This window comes from Moschus berezovskii, chromosome 17 (assembly GCF_049115385.1).
Source record: "Moschus berezovskii isolate FMDL1 chromosome 17, NW_MosBer_1.0, whole genome shotgun sequence".
NCBI lineage: Eukaryota > Metazoa > Chordata > Mammalia > Artiodactyla > Moschidae > Moschus > Moschus berezovskii.
The window spans coordinates 15506018-15528067 of record NC_142476.1 but is presented as its reverse complement, the minus strand read 5'-3'; the positions used below and the strand labels follow the sequence as shown (position 1 = coordinate 15528067).

At 38.2% G+C, this 22050-nt stretch overlaps 1 protein-coding gene across 7 annotated transcripts in view; it reads right to left on the bottom strand.

Annotated features, from left to right (window-relative positions):
• DENND1B (DENN domain containing 1B) overlaps positions 1–22050 on the bottom strand; it is a 273822-nt gene that overhangs the window by 87101 nt on the left and 164671 nt on the right. For all 7 annotated transcript variants that reach the window (XR_008685007.2, XM_088845228.1, XM_055418975.2 and 4 more), the window contains 3 exons: positions 17661–17761; positions 11090–11135; positions 6380–6481 (listed from right to left, as the gene is read on the bottom strand). Coding sequence is in view for 6 of the 7 variants with exons in the window: in XM_088845228.1 (XP_088701354.1) it covers positions 6380–6481; positions 11090–11135; positions 17661–17761 (249 nt within the window). In the remaining variant the exon portion in view is untranslated. The remainder of the gene's footprint in view (positions 1–6379; positions 6482–11089; positions 11136–17660; positions 17762–22050) is intronic.

The window sequence follows — 22050 nt, the reverse complement described above, 5'->3', positions numbered from 1 at the left end:
TGTTTGCACAAGCCTAAGTGGCCTGCGCTATTACTCCTCTGCTACGGACCTCCAGTAAAGGCCCATTAGAGCCTGGAGTCCTGAACAAGACCCAGAGACTCACGCTCTCAGTCCTGCTGCTCTACCACCTCATTGTGTGTAGCTCTCGCTTCTGTGCGTCTCACCACAGCTACACAGGGCTTCTCTCCCTTCCTGAATTTGCCAACAGCAGAACCTCTGCATACGCTTATCCCTCCTCCTCCCACTCTGCATGGCTTACTCACACCCACCATTCAGGCCGGTCCTGCACAGACGTTCTGACGTCTCGAGCTGAACCACAAAAGGCATATGTGAGTTGACAGGCAGGTAACAGTGGCCTCTTAGCTTGACTACAGCTATTCTCACGTTGGCTCTCTTACGGCAGAGGTGCTGCCAGTCTACCAGCATCTCACTGAGCCTCCCTTTGGTAGCAGAAACCCTAAGTTCCGAGGGGTGCTTGGATAACCTAGCTGGGTTAGCCAGCTATCTCCCTGCACCACTGTGACCTGGTGTGGCCAGGGGCTTGTGTTCAGCTGACGGAACGTGAGCTTCAGGACTGCAGAGTGTCCATCTTCTCGTCCACTCCACTCCCAGCGCAATACAGGCATATAGAAGGTGCCTCGTCAGTATTTGAAAGAGAGAATGAACAAATTAACAACCTGTCCAAGCACACTTCTGTCCTAACTTCTCTAGTTGACGGAACCAGAGTGTCTGTGAAGGGGCCCAGGATCCAGGGACCAGAATTCACTGAGAAGTCCACCAAGTTGTCATCCTGTCAGCAGGATCTGAGAACCACCATCGTGATATGCTCACAACATCATGTGCACAAAAAGTCTCTTGAACATGGAAAACTCAAGAACTTAAACATACACAAAAAATTTTTCAATTACATTAAAACCAAAATCAAGGTCTTTACATTAAATACATAAACACACATACACACATACACAGAGGCAGTAAGAAGAAAGAGAAGTGCATTTTTAAGATGACACAGGAGGAAAAAAGATATTAGGAGAAAGGCTAGCTAATTTAGATGGAAATGAAAAGCCATGAGAAAACCAAGGAAACTCATGAGCACTGAAAAAAATCACTAAAAGTAACAAATTATAAATCAACTTTCAAATGGCAAATGTACAGAGACATGAAGGGAGGGACAGAGCAGGGTTGAACTGATTCTCCTGTGCAGCCAAGAGAAAACAGTGAAGATCTTCTAAATGCCTGAAGCCCAATTAATTAAGATTTTGCGTTTTTAATTTTTGTTTTATTACACTTTGGTATTGAAAGTTTATATTAAAAAATACACACTGAGAAAACAGTAGTAAAACAAAGCAGGATCTGTTCATACTCACAGACAAAAAAAAACCTTTGTAAACAGTCTCCTCTATGAAAATAACTACTGAGAAGAAAAGGGAGCCCCTGTGACAGCCGAAGTCAGGGCAGGAGCCCAGTGCTTGCCACCACGCCCTGCTTCTCCAGGGCCAGGAGACACACGGCAGCCCTCGAGCCACAGAGGAAGAGATTAAACCTGCTTCCAGGCTTCCCCCTGTCATTACTGTGGGAGTCAGATGGAAACACCCTTAAAGCGTGTTCTAGGAAGCAACTCTAAAAAGGGACTTGGACAGCAACCTCCGCTACAGAGGCCGGAAGAAACGCAACCTCGGTTCTCTCCCAGGACCGCTGACTGGGCGCCCACACTGCCCGCCGCCCGGGGCTGCGAGGAGGGGCGATGCCCCGGTGCCTGGTCCACTAGCTGGACAGGGAGCGTCTCCTGGAGTCTACCTTATTAAACAAAACAACGTCCTCGAAATCACTCTAGAACCCGAGTCAAACTGTTATCTTTCTCATCTGGACACTTGAGAGGTTTGCTGGGGCTTCAGTCACTGCTAAACGCGAAAAGGATTACAGGCGAGTGCTGGCGAACCTGGAACTAATAGGCTATTCTCCGGGGCCTCTTGTTTTTCTTTATGGCATATATTATGACAATTTAACATATTAAACCTTCATGTTAGATTAGAGGAAATATTCAGTGAATTAAACATATTTACTGACCTACTTGTACAGTTGGTTAAGAGTTAAATTTATTTATATACTTGAATTTAAACTGATTTTTAAAAATTCTCCAAGCCAATTCTTTCCCACACTTATTCCCAAATGAATTAACTCACTTGAATTTAGATGATCTAAAAATTTTAGTTAGAGTTTGGGTTTTTTTTTCCTTTAGTTTTTTTAGGCTTGTAGTGATTTTTAGTCAATCAGAGCCATTTGCGCCTTTCCTGTTCATGTCATGGTAAAACCATTAACCTAGGCCTTGGTGTGATACTTGAAAGTCTCAGATGCACCATGTTTCAGAGGAGTCTATTTTACAATCAGGCCTTTTCAATGTTTTAATAATTAACTATGCTTTACACTGAATGTCCCCATCCTGTAACATACTGCGGCCCACCGTGATGGGTACAAGAACTCTTCAGTGTGCAAACTGTATTTTCTACACAACCTCAGAATATAAAATAGAGAATCATTTTCCAATAGCATGACACAGAACATGAAAATGAGTTTCGAAAACAGTGCTGACAATCCTAATTTAAGTGAAATAGGTCATAATGATATTTCTTCAACAAGATTAGAATGGAGAGTGGGCTTCTACGTCAACAAGAGGTACTCAGTACACTGTGTATCACGTTTATATGAGAGGGACCACGCACTAGTGTTTGGGCCGTAAGTCTGAGAATCAACTTATATGAAATAAAGCTCTAGCCACACCAGGAACAGTAGAGTTCTGTGCCTTCACCCTCTCATCCAGCACAGAGGTAAGTATTTTGACCTGCCTCAGAGTATATTATTGTTCACAATCTAGTAAGTTGAAATTATTTAAAGACAGTTAGGCCATGCAGGTCAAAATTTGCTTTCCTAAGTAATGAATATTCTAATGCATGTGACTTTTTCAGATGTCAATTCTAAGCAGCTTTCTTCTATAAGAGTTAGTTTATAATTGTTTTAAGTAAATATTCACATAAAGACAGATTTCCTATACTTCATTATAATTTGAATTAGCTTAATTTTCCCACAAGTGGGGTATCCTATTCATTTTTGAAACAGTAGCAATTCTCCAAATTACTTTTCAAAAATGTTAAGGATGATAAAAATTTAAATGAGTACTAATACTCTAGAAATACATTTTAAATTATTACATAATCAAAACTAAATTTGTATACTGTATGTATTTGCAATGGAGGAGGTCTCAATAGGGCAGTTTCTTAAATTAAAATGAACTCATTTGAGATTTCAAATGCTATATTTAACACAAACTGGCTCTTTATGCCCCCACTTTAAAACATACCACAATAACAGTAACTGCAACTAATATTGTTACATAGCCCTAAAATTTATTCTTTTATTTCAAAACACTCAAACTACGTATGTTTGAAGGTACCTCTATCTGGCACAGCCACTAAAAAAAAATAAAATCACAATGTATTTGTAGACAAAAACTACAAAAGTATATTTTAATGGGTCGACTGCTTTTAAAAGTTATTCCATGTAATTATCAATATCGTTAAAATCACTCCCAATAAAATTTGTTTTTTTTCTTTTAATGATCCAAATCTATAGTGAAATGATGAAATCGAAAAACAAGTGTTCTTGTCAGAAGACAGGAAGAGGGTTTTTTTTTCCTTTCCCTTAAGGAAAACAAAGGGTTCCTGAAAGCTTTGGCCTGATTTATTCTTCCAATTTTAAATACCTTAAGAGCAGCGGAACTGCTACTGGCATGGTAGTATTTCTAACAGTCAATAAATCTAAAATATTATGTGTGAATATTGGAATGAAGCCATTAAGAAGATTACAGCATGCAACACAGCAGAGGGTCCACAGGAAAAAAGAACTAGTAATTCAGGACAACTGTGGCCACTGACCTTTGAACAGCCAAGACCACTGGTCAAGCTGACACGATAATAAAGTGCACATGCACAGAAAGGCGTCCAGCCTGTGAGTATAAATGTGTGGGTGAACGATTTTAAAAGGCCCCCGTCTGAATATCAGTTAATTTATTAAATTATCAAACAGCACCAACAGTAATATTTTTCAGGCTTTAAGCGTATTTTATTAAGTCACCAGAACATTCAGGACTATCATTTGTGATTTGAACACATCTCACTCAAAACATTTACAACTAAAGGAAATATGATGGGATACTTTATCATATTTCCCCACTATAAGAGATACTCTTTCCTACTTTGGAAGACTGATGAAAAACCTAAATTTATTAGAGATGGATTAAACAACCACCTGAAATATTTTTAGGAAAGGGTTATAACTTTAGAACATCTCACACTTGCAATAAATAGTCCTAACTCCATCTGAGAACTATTTCAGATTATTCATTCTTCAAATTTATCTAAGTCTGCAGTCCTCAATTCCAACCATACAAATACAATAGCTATGTCTACATCATCTTGCAGAGTTCCTTTTTATGAATATTCTTTACTATTTCAGTTATGTTTAATTAACTGTTGCTTATAACTAACCAGAGGGACGATCCCTTCTGTCACTGTACATATTTAGGTTTTTACATTCTGTGAATATTGTTTAATTTCACGTATTTAAATAAATGTTTAAATATCAAGCTAATTCTACTAGGAAAGTAGCAGTTCCCAATTTGAACAGTGAATCACACATCAAAAAATTACTATTAAAGACTGTTTTCCTCAAAGCAATGATCAGCTAGAGCTGATCGATAAACATTTTAATATAACACAGGAAAGCTGATTTCTTCTCTTTCTCTTTCTTCCTCATTTAAAGGGAAAAAACAATCCTCTCTTAGAGAATTAACTGTGGGGACTATATGCACTTAAGGAAAACACTCTTAAAAGCTGGGACTTTATTTTCATAATTATGTCCCTATCTAGTGAAGACTACTTTGATGGATTTCTAAATGAACAACTCTAATCCTTTTTAGCAGCTTCTGCAGAATTTTTATAATGAGGCAATCTAGTTATAATGAGCTAAAAAGATAATATAATTCTTCACTGGCCTGGGTTTGGATTTATTCATACATAGCACAAATTTTACTACAGTGAGATAAAGTAGTTCAGTTAATTTGCTTCAAGGTCAGCAAGTATTTTAGGTTATTTATGGGCATAAATAATCTGATTTTGACTTTAAAGTCACATTCTTCCTATCAGCAGCCATAAAAGCAATCCAGGCAAGTATTATTGTATTTTTTGAGTTTGAAAAAAATAATTAAAAACTCAAATAACCTAATAATGATTTCAGAGTATTTGCAATATTACCGAAAATAATATTTTGGGGGTTATCTCCAAATTTTAATATATCTGAATAAATGGATTTTTAAAATATTTTAAGTTAGAGTTATGTTACATAGATATTTTAAAATAGACATTAAAATATATACAGAAGCAGTACAATCTGCATTTGTACCCTGTTCTAAGTAATACGAAGGCCAAAAAAAATGCATTTCTGAAAACCACTTAACACAAAATACAGAATATATCCTATTATAAGCTGCAGACACACACATGCACGCGCACACACACACACACAAACCTCTGCGAGATCAAAGACCAAAAGAGAGCTGGCACTTAATTTATCAGCCTTTACAGACAAAAGACAGTTTTCGTCATTTCAAAAGGATCAGATGTCTTTTATGACAAACTGGGTTTGCAGTTTAATTTACAAATAGAATCCTAAGTAAGCAGTCTGTGCTCTGCCAGAGCAAATGACAAACAGTGTAGGTTTTCATTCTTGCGGCCCTCAGCAGGAGAGAAAAGATTAAAAATAAAACTGAAATAATTTAGAGAAAACAAATAAATGTTTCAGAAAGTTGAGGGAGATCAAAGCCAGAATTTTCTGACCCCAACTGTACAAGCATTTCTTATTATATTGACCAGTGCCATCAGCTCATTAATTAAAAGGAAAAGCGCTGGCAGGTGGCAGGGAAGCAAACGCCGGTAATTGGTCCCCTTCTTCTTCTTGCCTTCAAACACTCGCTCATTCTTCTGCAAGACACGCCACTAGGCAGACAGAAATGCCTACTTTGTAATATAATGATTAAGATGAGATGAAGAGACTTGTGCTTAGAGAAACTCTGCCTAATGAATGCATCGAGCTCTTTAATTACGATCCTACTCTTACAATAAGGAATGTGATGCTCCATTCGACATCTCGACTGCCAAAAGGTAAAAATATTAAATTGAGGCTCCACATTGCTTCCTCTCACACCACAGGCACACATTCAACCCTTTTATTTCAGACAGAAAAAGTGGGAAAGCAACTCCTGGTGATTCAAGGGTCCAGGAGAAAACACACACACGTATGTTCACCACAAAACACCCTCCACACTTACCACGTCGCTTGGAAGGCTGCTCAGGTCATTAAATGGTGATTCTAAAGTGTTTGTGTCAACATTTAACACAACCACATCCTCCAATGATTTATTTTTCACTCTCTGTTTAAAAAACACAATTATAAACACACATCTTAGTACAGTTTCCTTCCAAAACTATCATGAGCTTAGACATGTAGAGAAAATTAATTTTAATGCATTAGCCTTAGAAAAAAAGGAAAATTCTACACTGTGAAAGAATACAAACAATTTTGCCTTATGAGAAAGTCTGTCTACAACCATTCAAAAAGGTAAGAGTAAAAATACTTAAAATAGAACGTTTACTCACCTAAAAATATTAGTTAGGAGAAAATAAATGTAATCTAACTACCAAAAAGATATTACAACAAATACAAAATAGGCTCACAGCTATAATAAACTGTAAATATTTATATTCTTTAGATTTACCAATTGAATTTCAGTCCTATGATATAGGAGCTTGTGGCCAGTTTCAGAGCTATTTTTAGCATAAATCATACTTTGGGGTTAACATAAAACAATAAATATGACTAAGTAGTAAATCAAGTTTTAAATTAGTAAATATTTCCTGTTATCTCCATATCAATTTGGTATAAGTTGATGATGACTTATAAGTGAAAGTTGAATAAGAAAAAATGACAAGAGAGCAGTAATCCAGAATTTGTTGTATTCTTTATCCCATGAAATTAATAAAAAGGATCAAATTTAACAGCCTATCAGATCAACTATGTGACTGGTCATATTTGTTTGAAAGCTTAGTCAAACAGCCAAATTATCTCAATACATGCACAAATGACAGTAAATTAGAATTTATTGAAGTTGTATCCTTAAAGAAACTTTTATAATTTATTTTTCCTATTTAAACTAATATGTCTACTTAAATCATACAATTCTATTAGTCTTATTTAAATGATAGCAAATGTTATTCCCTAGTGAAAATAAGTAATATGTACATTAATGAAATATATCCATCAACTCAGAATTCCATAACTGCATAGTTCAACTCGCAATCGACCAATTAATCTCAGTGCAATAGTTTTAAAAGTGACATTCTAGAATAATAGCCATTCTTCAATTTAAACACCTTAAATATTAAATTGGCCAGGACAATCTTTTAAGTTAGCCAAGACTGGAATTTCTGCGATCTATTTAGAATTTCAAATATCTGTGTACTGGGTAGAATGCTGAATTTGCTAGGAAAATGACAGTCTAAAGTAAGGAATTTTTATGAATTAAGAAAGCTATAATGTGTATGTGGAATATGAATTCTCAAGGGGACACATGGTTCTGAAACTCTGTCTTGTAAAAGACACTATAATTATTCTAAAGTAAGATTCAGAAGATGGCCATTTCTAACAAATTAACAGAGAATCACTTATAATAGTGATATCAGTGCCAAATATTTATGAACTCATTTCCCTTCCATGTGCATATGTAAAAGAGATTTACATATGTAAATATGTGGTTATCTACAAATCAACCACAGCATAACTATAAAAATAACATTTTATGAAGAAAAATATGTGTACATTAATGGCACTTAGATGGGAAAAGTATACCTTAAGTTTCATTTCCATCTTCAATTCTCAGTTGCCCTTTTAAACAAAAATAGTGAAGATAATCCAGAAACCTGATACTTCTTTCAGGGGATAAGTGAGTTCATCTAAATAGCCCAGAGTAATGGTTTTGTGATCCCAAAATGTTTGTAACATCACTAACACTGAACTCTAATAAAGGAAATTAGTCTTGGTATGAAATGCATACTTTTTTCAAAGTTTCTCTTAGATTATAAAAGTCTGATAATAGCTGAACATTAAAATTTGTTAAATGGAACACTCGGTAAGAATGGAAAATGTGTTCATTTCAGTAAATCAATACACCGAGCCTCCCTAAAGTGAGAACAATTCTACATAAGCCAACCAGGGGGTGGAAGTAGTATGCAATTTAAATGTTTTTTAATTCAGATTAATGTATTTTCTCTTTTATCTCCCTCCAAACCCAGCTTTAGCTAGTTTTTCTAAAGAAGAATGAAAGGTCAGATGGCCGATGAAATGGCACCTCTTTGTCTGTCCCATATTTTTCTGTCTCACAAAATTCATGAACTTACTTTGATGGGGAAAGAGTAAGAAAGTGTGGAAAGAGAGTGTGCTTTTTATCCCTCAAAAATAAAAAGACACTATTAGGTCATGGGCTGAAAGTCTTCTTGAGGACAACACAGGATGCTGAGCCACACAGTCTGCTGGCATCCCCCGCACGTCGCCCTCCTTCCAGGTGAGGCCAGCACACCTGTGCGCCTGCACACAGATGCCAGGAAGGGGCTCGGTGGCGGACGCCGAACGATGCTGTGAAACTGGGCCAACGCTTTGTCCAGAATCATTCAATGAGGTAAGCCCTGCACTGGGAGCCTCTGCTGACTCACTCCCAATCACGAACAGGCCTTAGTCTGCCTGGACTTTATCCCTAAAGTCCAGTTTTCAGGGGGAACAAAATGCCCTTACCCTTCATTTCAGAAGCAAATTTAAACATTTTAAAAAGAGAATCCTAGCCAGCTTTTACTTATGACCATATAAAAATAATTTTTAAAAGGTTTAAAAAGACATTAAGTTCATATCTTTGAACAATTAGGTTTAGAAGTCTTTGTAAAACTGATAAAAAGTATTGAAACCTTCTTGACGGAGAGGGAAGAGGTATTTCAACACTTCCCCAACAAAAAAAAAAATCAGTCGTATTTGCAGCCAAACAAAATGCGAAAAATTATCCAATCCTGTTTCATATGTAAAATGTGTACGTATATTTGTATTTTAATTATAATACCACTTAAATAAAATTTAAAAAGCACTAAAGATTAAAATTTTAGCTAAAAATAAATCTGCCTAATAATGTCATAATAAGAATGGAATTCTGATACAGGATGTGTATCTCCTGGTAAAAGACTAAGAAGAAACTTGCTAAATGGTACCCAACTGGTTTAAAGACATTCCTGAAGTTCCTGCTGTAATTTCTCATTCACTATTCAGGCAAATAAGCCAAATAAAGCCAAATAAAGATAGCTTAATAAGTTCAGAGTATAAAAGGAGCAGAGATTCCAGCTGATCTAATCGTGGCTTCATGCAGTCTCACTTCATGAGAAGAGCCATTTGAAAGGTAGAAAGGACTGCTTCTCCAAGACAATACTCTAAGGAGTAAAAAATTCTTAAATTTGCTTCTTTAAAAAGGTAATGATTTTCTCTACAGGTGTCCAATAAACATGTGATAAATTTTATTGAATATTTAAAGCAGGTACTACCTTCTGCAGTATTTTGGAAAAGCTTTTTGCTTTAAAAGTTGATATAGAATCATTATGCAAAATAATAAAACAAATACAACCACTTCAAATATTTTTCATCTGCATAAATAAATGTATTATAAAAACTATGTGTTCTGATAGGTATGTTAAATAAAGAGATATGTGCACTAACATCAAAATCAAATTTGATGACTTTTTAAAAAAAAAAAAATCATGCCAACCAACCACGGTTAGATTTTTGCAAGAAATCAAACTACTGATGAATAAAATGCTGGTCATATATATTCTACACTCTAGTAGCAGATTAAATACCTACTTATTTATGTTTTATCTTTTACAATTTGTTTTCACTGCAAGTACCTTGGCCTTTAAGAAGTTTTCTAAAAATAAAATACAGAGTTATCACGCTATGCGATCCAGTCTTCAAAATTAAAAAGAAACTAAACCCACTATAATTCATTAAGATGTATTCTTTATTAATGGTTAAGGCATACTCTCTCCACAAAAGATGCTCAGGAGTTTTAAAAATAATCCCCAGGATCTTCCTTGATCAGCAAAGTGAGGATTGATAACAGTGATAAAGACTAATCATTAAACCAAATCTAACTCATGAAGTTTGCTTATCAGAAACTGGGTTAAAGTACAATACGGACAACCAGCCAAAGAAGAAATTTATTTGAGCAAAACAAATCAGCTGGCATAATGACGCCAGGCAACTAACCCAAGCCGTTTGTTTACTTTTTAGAAACTAATCTTATAAGCTGTCCTCTCTGGAAATCTCACTGATTTCAAGTTTGAGGTGTTTAAAGTTCAAGGTTTTCCATTACAGTGATAACAAATGACAAAAGTCACTCTGAAATGACAGTTTAAAAAACCCTACATTTTAAGTCCCAACACGACTGAAAATTACATTTTTTGAAAACCTATATTCTAATTTAAAAGTTCACGATTAGTGCATTAAAATACATTTTGATAAAATTTTGCTACGATGGATTATAGTGAAGTTCGCAAAATAAAAATTTGCCCTTTATGATTCATAATTACAAAAATTTTTGCTTTTAAAATATAGAAATATATCTTCTGAAAGAGAAATAGATATAAAAGATCTCAAGCGTCATCAAGAAGACAGTTCAAAGACTAAGCTTTTAGTATTTAAAACTTAACGCACGACTGCAACCAAACAGAACCTACTTTCAGGGGGTCTCAGGCCACTGAAAATAGCCACTGTGCATACTGATTAAACACATTTATTTCAGTATCACCTTTCAGAAAATGATCACGTACGTATACTCTAAATATGCAGCTAGTTAATTCCTTGTGCTATTCAACTGATATTCTCCCAAAACACAACTGTTTTAACTATTACTTTTACGAATCAATTTATCTCATGTTTGAAAGATACTCACCTCTAGGAGGCTGGAGTGTATTCCAATCAGGTATGGCATGGGGGCACTAAATTAAAAATACACACATATATGTTCACAGAGTTCATTAAAACTGAAACAACCATACAGTAATTCAGAATGCTTTAAAAAATACATTTATAAATGGGTGGTTCTAACACAGCACGTCAAAGATAGTTAAAATTGTTCCATACAGAAAACTAAAATTTAATCTGAGGCCACTAATATATTCAAATTAAGGTTGATGTATATAAAATCACAGAATTATAATTAAATCAAGAGTTATAATGTTTAAAAAACCTTTTTTTTTAAGTAGGGAGAATATTAGGGTCTCCCATCGTCTAAGATGAATCTTTTCCATATACGTCCTATTAAATATATCTTGAAGAATCATCAAATTTATTCACACTTATTTGTACAATTCTTTATTTAATTAGATTCTTATATGATTTTATTAATATATATTCATGGTTTCACACATACTATATCACCAAAATTTTTGAGTCAGTCAGTCACAGTGTGTTTACTGAGACCTACTGTGTGCGAGGTACAGTTTGGGAACTGAAGATGCAAAGATAAATAATTTCCTCCTCTATCACTCTTACCATCCTATTTCTCTGCTATCTTTCCGCTCATGTACTGTGCCTTTAATTTAAACTCCATACATTCTTATGTATCCCACTTTGAACTGTCATATAAAATTATATTTAGTAATAATATTAAATGAATATAATTTATTTAACTTATAATGACATTAAAGTTATCATTTTAATAAATTTTCAATTGCTCTAATAAGTTTAAGAGTGATGTTCATAATTCAACACAGTATCTGGAACAGACCCAGGTACCACCTCCTGGCATAGGGGTGTGGGGACGCAGACAGCATGCACTCCCTTGTGGGGCTTACATTCTAGCAGAGAATACAGACATTAAATGACGTTCATAACACATAAAATCAAGACTTACTAGTAATTTCAGAAACATTTCTCATGAAATACAGCGAGGAAATTATTCAACTTGACGTCTCAAAGTGAAATTATTATTTAACAAGGAAACATGAAAATGAACAAGCGTCTACAAATGTGATAGAAGATACGCAAGTTAGTAGCTATTTTAAAACATTTTGGCATTTCTTTTATATACATCTCTGTGTGATATTTAACGCAAACCTTTTCTGTTAATGAAAACAGATAATGTTCTTTTTCCAAGGATCTGCATAATTTCCCAAACATTCCTGTCATTATTAGAACTGCGCTGTCCAAAGTCTGGCATGTCCACTTTGCTACTGAGAACCAGACAAAACTGGCACCTTGGCAGAGCCACAGTTTTCGTAACCTCCGTTCCTAATTTGTTCATGAACAGCTTGCCACTAACATCCACACATCCAGAATTCACAAAAAGTAAGAACAGTTCAAATTCTTATTTAACTCCTCACTAGCCTGGTCACACTGTCCTAGATTTCAACTCCCAGTTGTCTTGTCTTCTGTAGCTCTGTTCCTTCTCTCTTTTTTTTTTTTTTAAACTTCTATGCAATGGGCCATCTGGAATTGATCTGATATTCTGGATATTTCATTTGACTGAAAGTCGAGAACTGTTTATAGGCCTTGATATCCTGAAGATCTAACAGATTTTCTGCCTTCAAAAGGAGAGAGGAGGAATAAATGTGGACTGTTGCACCTCTCTTTAAGTAAAAGAAGGCTAGTTGGTTCCCCATCCAAGTTCTCACCCCTGGGATTCCTTCTGGGACTCCACGGAAGATAGAAAATGTGTGTCTCTAACTACTCTGGGCTTCCATGACCGGGTTCAGGCAACTTTCATAAAATTGTACAAATTTATTAAAGTTACTGCACAATTTTCCAATTCACCCCCGGTTAGGAAACCTGACCACAAGGTTCATAGTACAGGAAGACCACGGAATCTCAGATCTCAAAGCACATTTTAATATAATAAATGTTCATCAGGCTATATTTAGGTCTTCTAAAAATAATAATTATTATATCTATTTTACTTATGTTGAGGAGAAGGATACATCAGATTTTTAAAAATCAGTGACAAAAGTAATAGCTAACCGACTGAAGTCCTATCAAATATACCTTAGATAACACTTTTAAAACTTCATGAAAGCTAGTTACCTCTCAAAGCATAAACAATCAATTTACAGAAACTGTTAAGTCAGAATAAAAATCCAACACAAAATTCTACCCATAATGTAACTGAAACTTTTTTCTATAGGATCACTGGGTATCTCTATGTAGTTTTATCTCACTAACTTCTGAAAAATCCAAAATACACACATGTTGGACTGCAAACATTATTAATCTAGAGCACACCTTCCTAAAATAATTATGATGTTTTTCAGAATACAGATTAAACTGAATAGTTATTTCATCCTCATGAAAACTGGATTGCCTACATCCTAATATTAAGTCAGCCAAATCTCATGAAAGGTAATTTTGCTACCCTAGCTGAAATCTCCTAATTAGATTAGGGCGTTAATAAGTCAGGGAAAGATCCCTGGCAACACAGATGTTTTATCATCTATCTGCAAAACTATCCTAGATTTTTCTGTCAATGGAATTATTTTGCAAAGACAGGATACAGAAGGCTCTATTATGACTGCAGCCTTTTTTTGGTAGCAATTAATCTTTACTGAAAAATAAAAAATAATTAGTATGTAGTAGCTTTTTTTTCTTTTATAGGTTTTTCTTATGGAGGCTACCCATGGGGTAGACTGTAACAGCAGTAGTCTATTAACCTACGGTAGTCCAAACAAAATAATTTTCCACTAAAAAAAAAAAGCAAAATATTCTCTTAGAAGCTAAATCTGCTCTTTTCAAAAAAAAAAGAATCAGATAGACAGAGAACATAAAAACGGTGACTCAATCATTATCACACAAATGAACCATCAGCTGGGTACTGGCCTCACAAGTGCCTCGTGGGTGTTTCAGGACTCAGAAGGTTAGGCCGTGTGGCAACGTCACTCTAGGCCTCCTACATTAAAGCACTCTTTTCATGTTCTGTCTGTTCTGTGCATCAATACCTACCATGCAAATTTCTAGGTCTACAATAGAGTAACTGTTAAGTAAAGGCACAATGTTATACAAATCTCTAGGATTTAATCATGCTGAATAACTGAACTTTATACCCGTTACACAGAAACTCTCCATTTTCCCCTTATACTAGCAGAGGAAGGGGAAAACACAGATGGTGTCGTTTCCTGCCCTAGCAGACGGTGGGCCTTTCTCCTGGGTGCTCCGATTGGGGTTCTTTTATGAGCCTCGGACATAAACCCTATGGCATCTCGGTATTCCTCTGGGCTCCCCGTGTGCACTTGTGCATGAACACGGGAAGTTCTTCCTATTTGGGGACCCCAGGGGACGGAAACTAAGTCCTATTCATTATATAACATACTCACAGCTTGGCAAATGCACATTTACTAAATGTCAGGTCCACAAAGGGATGGATTAATGAAGGAATGAACTGACCAATCAGCCGACCAAGATGCGCTATTCACCCACGGTCACAAGATGGCATCGTGGCCCTCTGAGTCTAGGCCATACCAGAGACATGCTTCCAGGGGCCAGGACTGCCTTGGGACTGGGCAAGTCCAACCACCTTCAAGAGTTGGCAAATACACAACCAGCCCGTCACATCTTCCTAGTGCCATTTTTGGAGTGGAATATAAAAATTTCTTTACTCAAAAATATGAGATTAAAGGCATGATCTCTAAAATTTTTCTGCCTTTTGCACACACATCAGTATGATGCTAGGATCATTGGCAAAGATGCAGAGAGAAGAAAACCATTTTCTTAGTTTAGTCTGTGGAATTTTCTGACAAGGAAAGCGAGCTGGAGTCTTAGACAGCTATTTTGGGGAAAAAATGCAGATTACACTGCCCACTTCCTATATTAGAAGTGGAGCCCGTCGCGGTGACCTTAACTCTCAGGTTTAGGAACTCTCAGATCACTTCCTGCTTGATTACCATGGCTCTGCTCCCTGGACCAGGGAAGGGCCTAGCACTCAGGCTGTTAGAACTTGTCCTAAATGGGCTATATCAGAGGTCAGAAATGACTAAGACTTAGATATGAAACATGCTTCCTTCACAGGGGAAGCAGCCAAAAAAGAAGGACATGTGGGCAGAGTTAGAAAGTATCAGGAAGACATCTCTGGAGAGTTAATGATCATTTCTAAACACAGCATGTCAGGAAGTCTTAAACGTGTCATCATTACAGAGAACGGAACTTAAAGGGATGTTACCTCCTAAGATTTCAGAACATTTTCTACAGAGAAATTAAAATAGCACTAATATTATGTATGAAAAAATGTAATTTTAAACCTCACAATTAGAAGTGTTAGTTCTTGAACCACTCAATTCAGTTCAGTCACTCAGTCATGTCCGACTCTTTGTGACCCCATGAACCGCAGCATGCCAGGCCTCCCTGTCCATCACCAACTCCCGGAGTTCACCCAAACCCATGTCCACTGAGTCGGTGATGCCATCCAACCATCTCATGTTCTGTTGTCCCCTTCTCCTCCTGCCCTCAATCTTTCCCAGCATCATGGTCTTTTCAAATGAGTCAGCTCTTTGCATCAGGTGGCCAAAGTATTCCAGTTTCAGCTTCAACATCAGTCTTTCCAATGAACACCCAGGACTGATCTCCTTTAGGATGGACTGGTTGGATCTCCTTGCAGCCCAAGGGACTCTCCTTTGGCACAGATTTGTAAAAATCATGTAGCAATGCATTTTCTAATACTTTTGTCAAAATTATGGAAAATAAGTACATTTTAATTGTTGAATACTATGTGCAAAGATCTACTGCACATGTTGATGTGAAAGAATCGTGGTTCCTGCCTTTGAGGATGCTGGTCTATTCTAAGTACGCTGGTGAGAGAAGAAGACTCTAAAGTGAGTACCAAGACAGCTGTTTCTAGAGCCAGCTGTACTCTCAGACGTGTGTGCGGTGCTCTGCAGTATAACTAAACCACATACCTACAGTCTCCTGCCAAACTGTTTCTGCCTCCCAGCACCCAAAGGGCAGGATGGCAGTGGGAAGCCACTGGAAACTTACTTCATGGCATCATCAATACTAGTAACATTACCATGCTGGGGAAGCCCACAGTAGGTGGGTTTAATTGATATGTGGTCAAATATATATATACTGTCATTAAAATCATTTGTTCAGAAGAGGGTTGGCCATAAAAACTTGACAGAAAACTTCATTGTATGAACTTAGATCATTTCAACCCTTAAACACGTCAAGTTGATGTGCTTTTCATGAAATCAGAAAATAAAATAACTACTTCATTTCTAAAAGAGCTTTTTTTTAAGTAACATTGGTTGTGATAAAAACAAATATATTATGGTCAAAATCATTTCCTTTCTGTGTGTGTGTGTGTGTAACACTGGTTGTGATAAAAACAAATATATTATGGTCAAAATCATTTCCTTTCTGTGTGTGTGTGTGTGAGAAAATCATTTCCTTTCTCTGTGTATGTGTGTGTGTGTGTGTGTGTGTGTGCGCGCGCGCAAATACAGGGACTGCTGTTGTTTTAGTCACTCGGTCGAGTCTGACTCTTTTGAGACCTCATGGACTATATAGCCCAGCAGGCTCCTCTGTCCATGGGATTTCCCAGGCAAGAATACTGGAGTGAGTTGCCACTTCCTTCTTCAGGGGATCTTCCCGACCCAGGGATCAAACCTGCATCTCCTGGTTGGCAGGCAGATTCTTTACCATCTGAGCCACCAGGGAAGCCATGTGCACACGGATGGTTCAGAGTGAAAAATTTCATCTGACTTCTGAAGAACTGAGCTCTGCCTGCAGAAGATGATTGCCCTAAGTCCTGAGGAAGATCACAGGGCCGGTGTTTGAGGGTCTAATTCTCCGTCAGCCTCCAGGGAATAGGACGGGGCAGTTCTGGAGGCCCAGCCAGCAGAATTCAGACTGTGAGATCACCGGCAGGTGTTTCGCCAACAAGTGTTTCAGAATTACTCCCACACGTGTCAGTAATGCTTTTCAGGGTGGATCAAGGCTGAGGCTTTGACTTCACCACCAGGAACTCAGGGAAACCCTGCATTCGAGGCAAGCCCTCCACAGGTATCTGGTACCAGGAGTGCTATTTGGGAAGCATGTGTGGGAAAGCGTGCTCTGGGGTGGAAGGGATGAACATGTGCCCCGACAGAGACAGCCTGGATTCTCAAGGACTCTGCAGACAAATTCTGACCCCTGGAACACAGACTCTCTGACTGATACTTAACAACTTCTGCAAAACGTTCCTAACCACAGTTGTTAAGACTGGGTCAGCTTCTATCTGTGCATTTAATTATCTCAATGACCGTAGAACAAACTCAAGGAAATGTAAAGAACTTTATGTTTGCCAAGAATAGATTCTTGCTACCTTTGGAAAGAACCACTCTGCCCTTCATAAAACCACCTTTTAATACTTGCTACTGATCTCCACGCTGGGTTTGAGAGGTCTCATTCATATACACACACATAAGTAAGCCCTCTGCAGATGAGACGGCGTCTCCCAGTCCTCAAGGCTGGGCCCACGGGAACTGGCAGAGCCAACTTACCAGCAGTAGTCCAGCAGGTGCGGGGGGAGCACAGGGATGTATATGTGTTGCCAGTACATGGGGTACAGCAGGGCGACGGAGCCATGGAGACAGGCAGTTAACTAGAAAGTGTGAAAGGAAAACAACAGTCAGTGGCCGCTGACCCTCCACACAGAGAGACACGCTCAAGTTATCAAAGATGGACCATGTTCATAAAACCATGGATGATCTTGAATCCTATTATATTGATCAACTCTGCTCGTAAAAAAAAAGTCTCATGTTTCAGAAGAGGTCCTGAAAAATGCATAAGCAGCAAAGTAGCTTCTTGGGCATCTTACACGGATGGTTATAGCTATCATATCCGATCCTATCATAGACTGTTTGGGGTCAAAACGAAGAACCTAAGTAAACCTGAAACATCAAGCCAGCAGCGTCTTAGGAGCAACTGTGGGAAATTACAGCGTGTGCTGCCCGTGCCGGGCTCGCTCGGATGAATGCGCCGTGATGCGCTCTGGGCGGGAGGCGAGGCTGGGGGCTCCGTGGGGATATCATTAGGGCAAATTGCCAAAGAATGAAACGTGAGCCAGGCGGGGGAGCCTGGAAGATGCAGCAGCGCCGGGGGACCCAGCGTTCGACAGTTGGAGCCGCTGCGACGTGTGAACCGCGGGTGATGGTATCAGGAGACGCCGCTCGCTGACACGGAGAATGTCACCATTGACCAGCGCGCTGCCCGAGCTTGACAGCTGTACCACAGGAAGCCAAGGACATCATAATTTCATATTTAAACTGCTCCTTTCAGATTAACATCGTGCTTCCTAGCTTTATACCACAAAGAGCTGCAAATACACTGATGCTATTCTAAAGGTAATTGCCATTTTAATTGTTTTGTTTTGGCAAGCAGTTAATTAAATATGTTTTTAATGCTTAACAAAGGGATACTGCTTCCCCCCCCACCACTGACCCTCATCAGAATTCTTTCCCTGTGACTTCGTCTACATTTTAAATTATATTTCTCTTAAGTCTTGAGACCTTTTTTTTTTTTTAGCATTTAAAGCAATATTTAAATCAGCATTCTTCCTCATTTTAAAGTTTTGCTATAGTCTGCATTTTCAAGACACTGAATGAATAAAAGTTTTCATTCAACTTGAAAAATGGAATTTAAGAATAAAACCATCTGAAAATGCACCACAAAATTTCTATAAGCCATTATTTCTATTTTATCATACAAAGAAATTAAAGTTCATATGGTAATCAAATTGAAGGGATAAATGTAAACAAAGCAATTCAATCTTAGTAGCAACATCTGTCTATATTTAAGTGCAAAATAGTTCCACTAAATTTTTAAAAAGTCAGTTACAATAATCTAATCTGAACCAAAAACATTAAAATCTTGATTAAAAATACAGTCATCTTCATCATATGTACTATATTTTTTCTGGTTAAGATTTTGAATTAATGTTTATATAGCAAAAAATGTATTTGTTCCATTTGGAATGTTATCATCATAGGGTTTTAGTACTTTGCATTTACAAGTTTTAATAATTTAAAATATTCCTTCTATAAATATTACTTTTAAATTTTCTTAATTAGCCCACGCAGTACACCACTAGGCGGCATTCAGATGCTTCTCTTTAACAATTTCAGACCACCCTGACTTCTCTCATACATCCGAACCAGAGGGAAATGAAAATGGGGTTCATCTCAGCAGTGTCAGTTCTTAGCTTGCTTGTGCTGCCTGGCTGTGAATGAGGCAACTTTAAAAGCTTCAGTGTCACCTGATGGGCTAAAAGCACTCACAGAGCTGTGAAAGGCACTTGATTTACTCGATTTCTACATCTGCAGAGAGATGGCTTTTTAAAACAGCTCACTGAAAACTGCTTTTTAAAGGAAAGTATTCTTTTCCATTGTTGAGAAAATAATTAACTGTGTAACAGGAGGGAAAATGCATTCTCAAAACGAGGAATTATAACAACATGAAGCTATTTTACTGGGCACACCAGAGTCCAAAGCACTGTATTAAATGCTACAGACTTTTCCCCTACGCCCTTGACGGTCATCCCTAAGGGAAGTCATGAATTGCTCGCTAATAAGACAGTATCATCTGATGAATCTGACTGGTTTCTTAGAGGACGATTTCTGCAACAAGAAGCCAAGTCACAAACTTTCTTCGAAGGCCACCATTTGGTAGAGGGTCACATCAGCTAACCGAGACCCTCCAGGAAAGAAGGAAGCTCTGCAGGATTCGGCAACCTCCCAGATGCAAGCGACTGGCCACAGGGAAAGGTAAAAATACTTCCCCCCACCAATCCACAGGTTTTGGCCTAAGCAACCAGGATGAATTATTTAAAGAAATGCAACAAAAGTGTCAGGTTTAGGTGGAACTTTGAGGAATTTGCTCTTGCAAATACTGATTCTGTTAACGCGGAGGCATCCAAGTGGAGATTGCCAAGGAAGGCAGAAATATATCAGAAGATCGTCCACGTCCACCCAGCACCATGTAACAACTATGTGACTTAAGAAAGCAGAGAATATACGATCATAGCATATGCTTGTGGATGAGACAGTAAATTGTAAGTAAAAAAAAAAAAAAAATCCCCAAGGAAAAACAAATTTACTAGGAAATTAAGAAGTTATATTGTACAAGGTAATAACAATGAAGTACATCACAGAGTCAGGGCACTGAGGCTGTGTAGCTGGCACACCCACAACACAGATACACAGACACATACACACACACACCCGCAAATAGAACCAGACCCCAGTTTCCTCATCTTTAAGAAATACATGCTATATGATCTGTAAGCATGGTCTCAGAGAGATCTAACTTCTTTATTCTTAGATCAGATCAATTCTAACACTTTATATCTTTAGTAATGGTTAAGAATTCTTTTTTCCATGCAGAGGGTTAACAGAACACTTTACCTAGACAGTAATCCAGACCCACCTTCAAAATCTATCTAAAGGTAATCTCTGAAAGATAAAATACACAGTAGGTAACTGTGAAATTGGAAACATTATAATAAGTCACTTAATTCAACAAAGTTTTTGAGTACCTGCCATGTACCATCATAAATTTCTACTAAGCAACAGAAACAGACTTTATTTTCTTGGGCTCCAAAATCAGTGCGAAGAATGACTGCAGCCATGAAATTAAAAGATTCTTGCTCCCTGGAAGAAAAGCTGCTACAAAGCTAGACAGCATATCAAAAAGCAGAGACATCACTTTACCAACAAAGGTCCGTCTAGTCAAAGCTATGGTTTTTCCAATAGTCATGCATGGATGTGAGAGTTGGGCCATAAAGAAGGCTGAGCAGTGAAGAATTGATGTCTTCAAACTCTGGTGCTGGAGAAGACTCTTTTGAGAGTCCCTTGGACTGCAAGAAGATCCAACCAGTCAATCCTAAAGGAAATCAACCTTGAACATTCACTGGAAGGACTGATGCTGAAGCTGAAGCTCCAATACTCTGGCCACCTGATACTAAGAGCTGACTCACTGGAAAAGACCCTGATGCTGGGAAAGATTGAAGGCGGGAGGAGAAGCAGACAACACAGGATGAGATGGTTGGATGGCGTCACTGACTCAGTGGACATGAGTCTGAGCAAGCTCTGGGAGTTGGTGATGGACAGGGGAGCCTGGTGCGCTGAAGTCCACGGGGTCGCAAAGAGGCACACACGACTGAGTGAGTCAGCGACAAAGGGACAGGGATGCAGAACAAGCCCCTGTGTCCATGACGCTTGCGTGTCAGTGCGGAGAGCAAACAGTAAACAAGGAAAACATGCGTTTACGTCTAAGCTGGAGGTAAATTCTGTGAAGAAGCCTAAAGCAGGGTAACGGGGGAGGGAGTGACACGGGGGCCACCCTACACAGGAGGTGGGGGACAAGCTCCGACGTGGCCACACGGGCACCGAGACCCTACTGAACCACGGGAGCCAAGGAGGGTGCGCTCGGGGAGCGGGGCATCCAGGAATCCTGAGCGGGGGCAGGCTCGGCACTTTCACCGAGTAGTGGGGGGCTCAGCTGATTGGATCAAATGGCGGAGCAGCAGGGGATAAGGTCAGAGAGGAAGCAGGTCGGAGCTGAGGAGACTCCCGGGACCCGGTGAAGACGCCAGGTTTCATTCTAGATGAGATCTGTCTGCACCTCTGAACACAGTGCTGACTGTCACAACAAATCAATCCCCTAGAACGTTTCCAGAACTTCGCAGACGGAGGAAAGCAAACGACAAGCTGTAGAGGTTTGCTTTGGAGAATGAAGCCCTGTAAAGAAATGAGATCAAATGATGCAGAGTCTATAAAAACACCGAACCATACGGTCCACCTGAAACAAGCAAAATATTCTTAATCAACTACAAGGCAATTTAAAAAAAAGAAATGAGATCTATAAATAAGCCAAGTAGGAAGGAGAATCTTC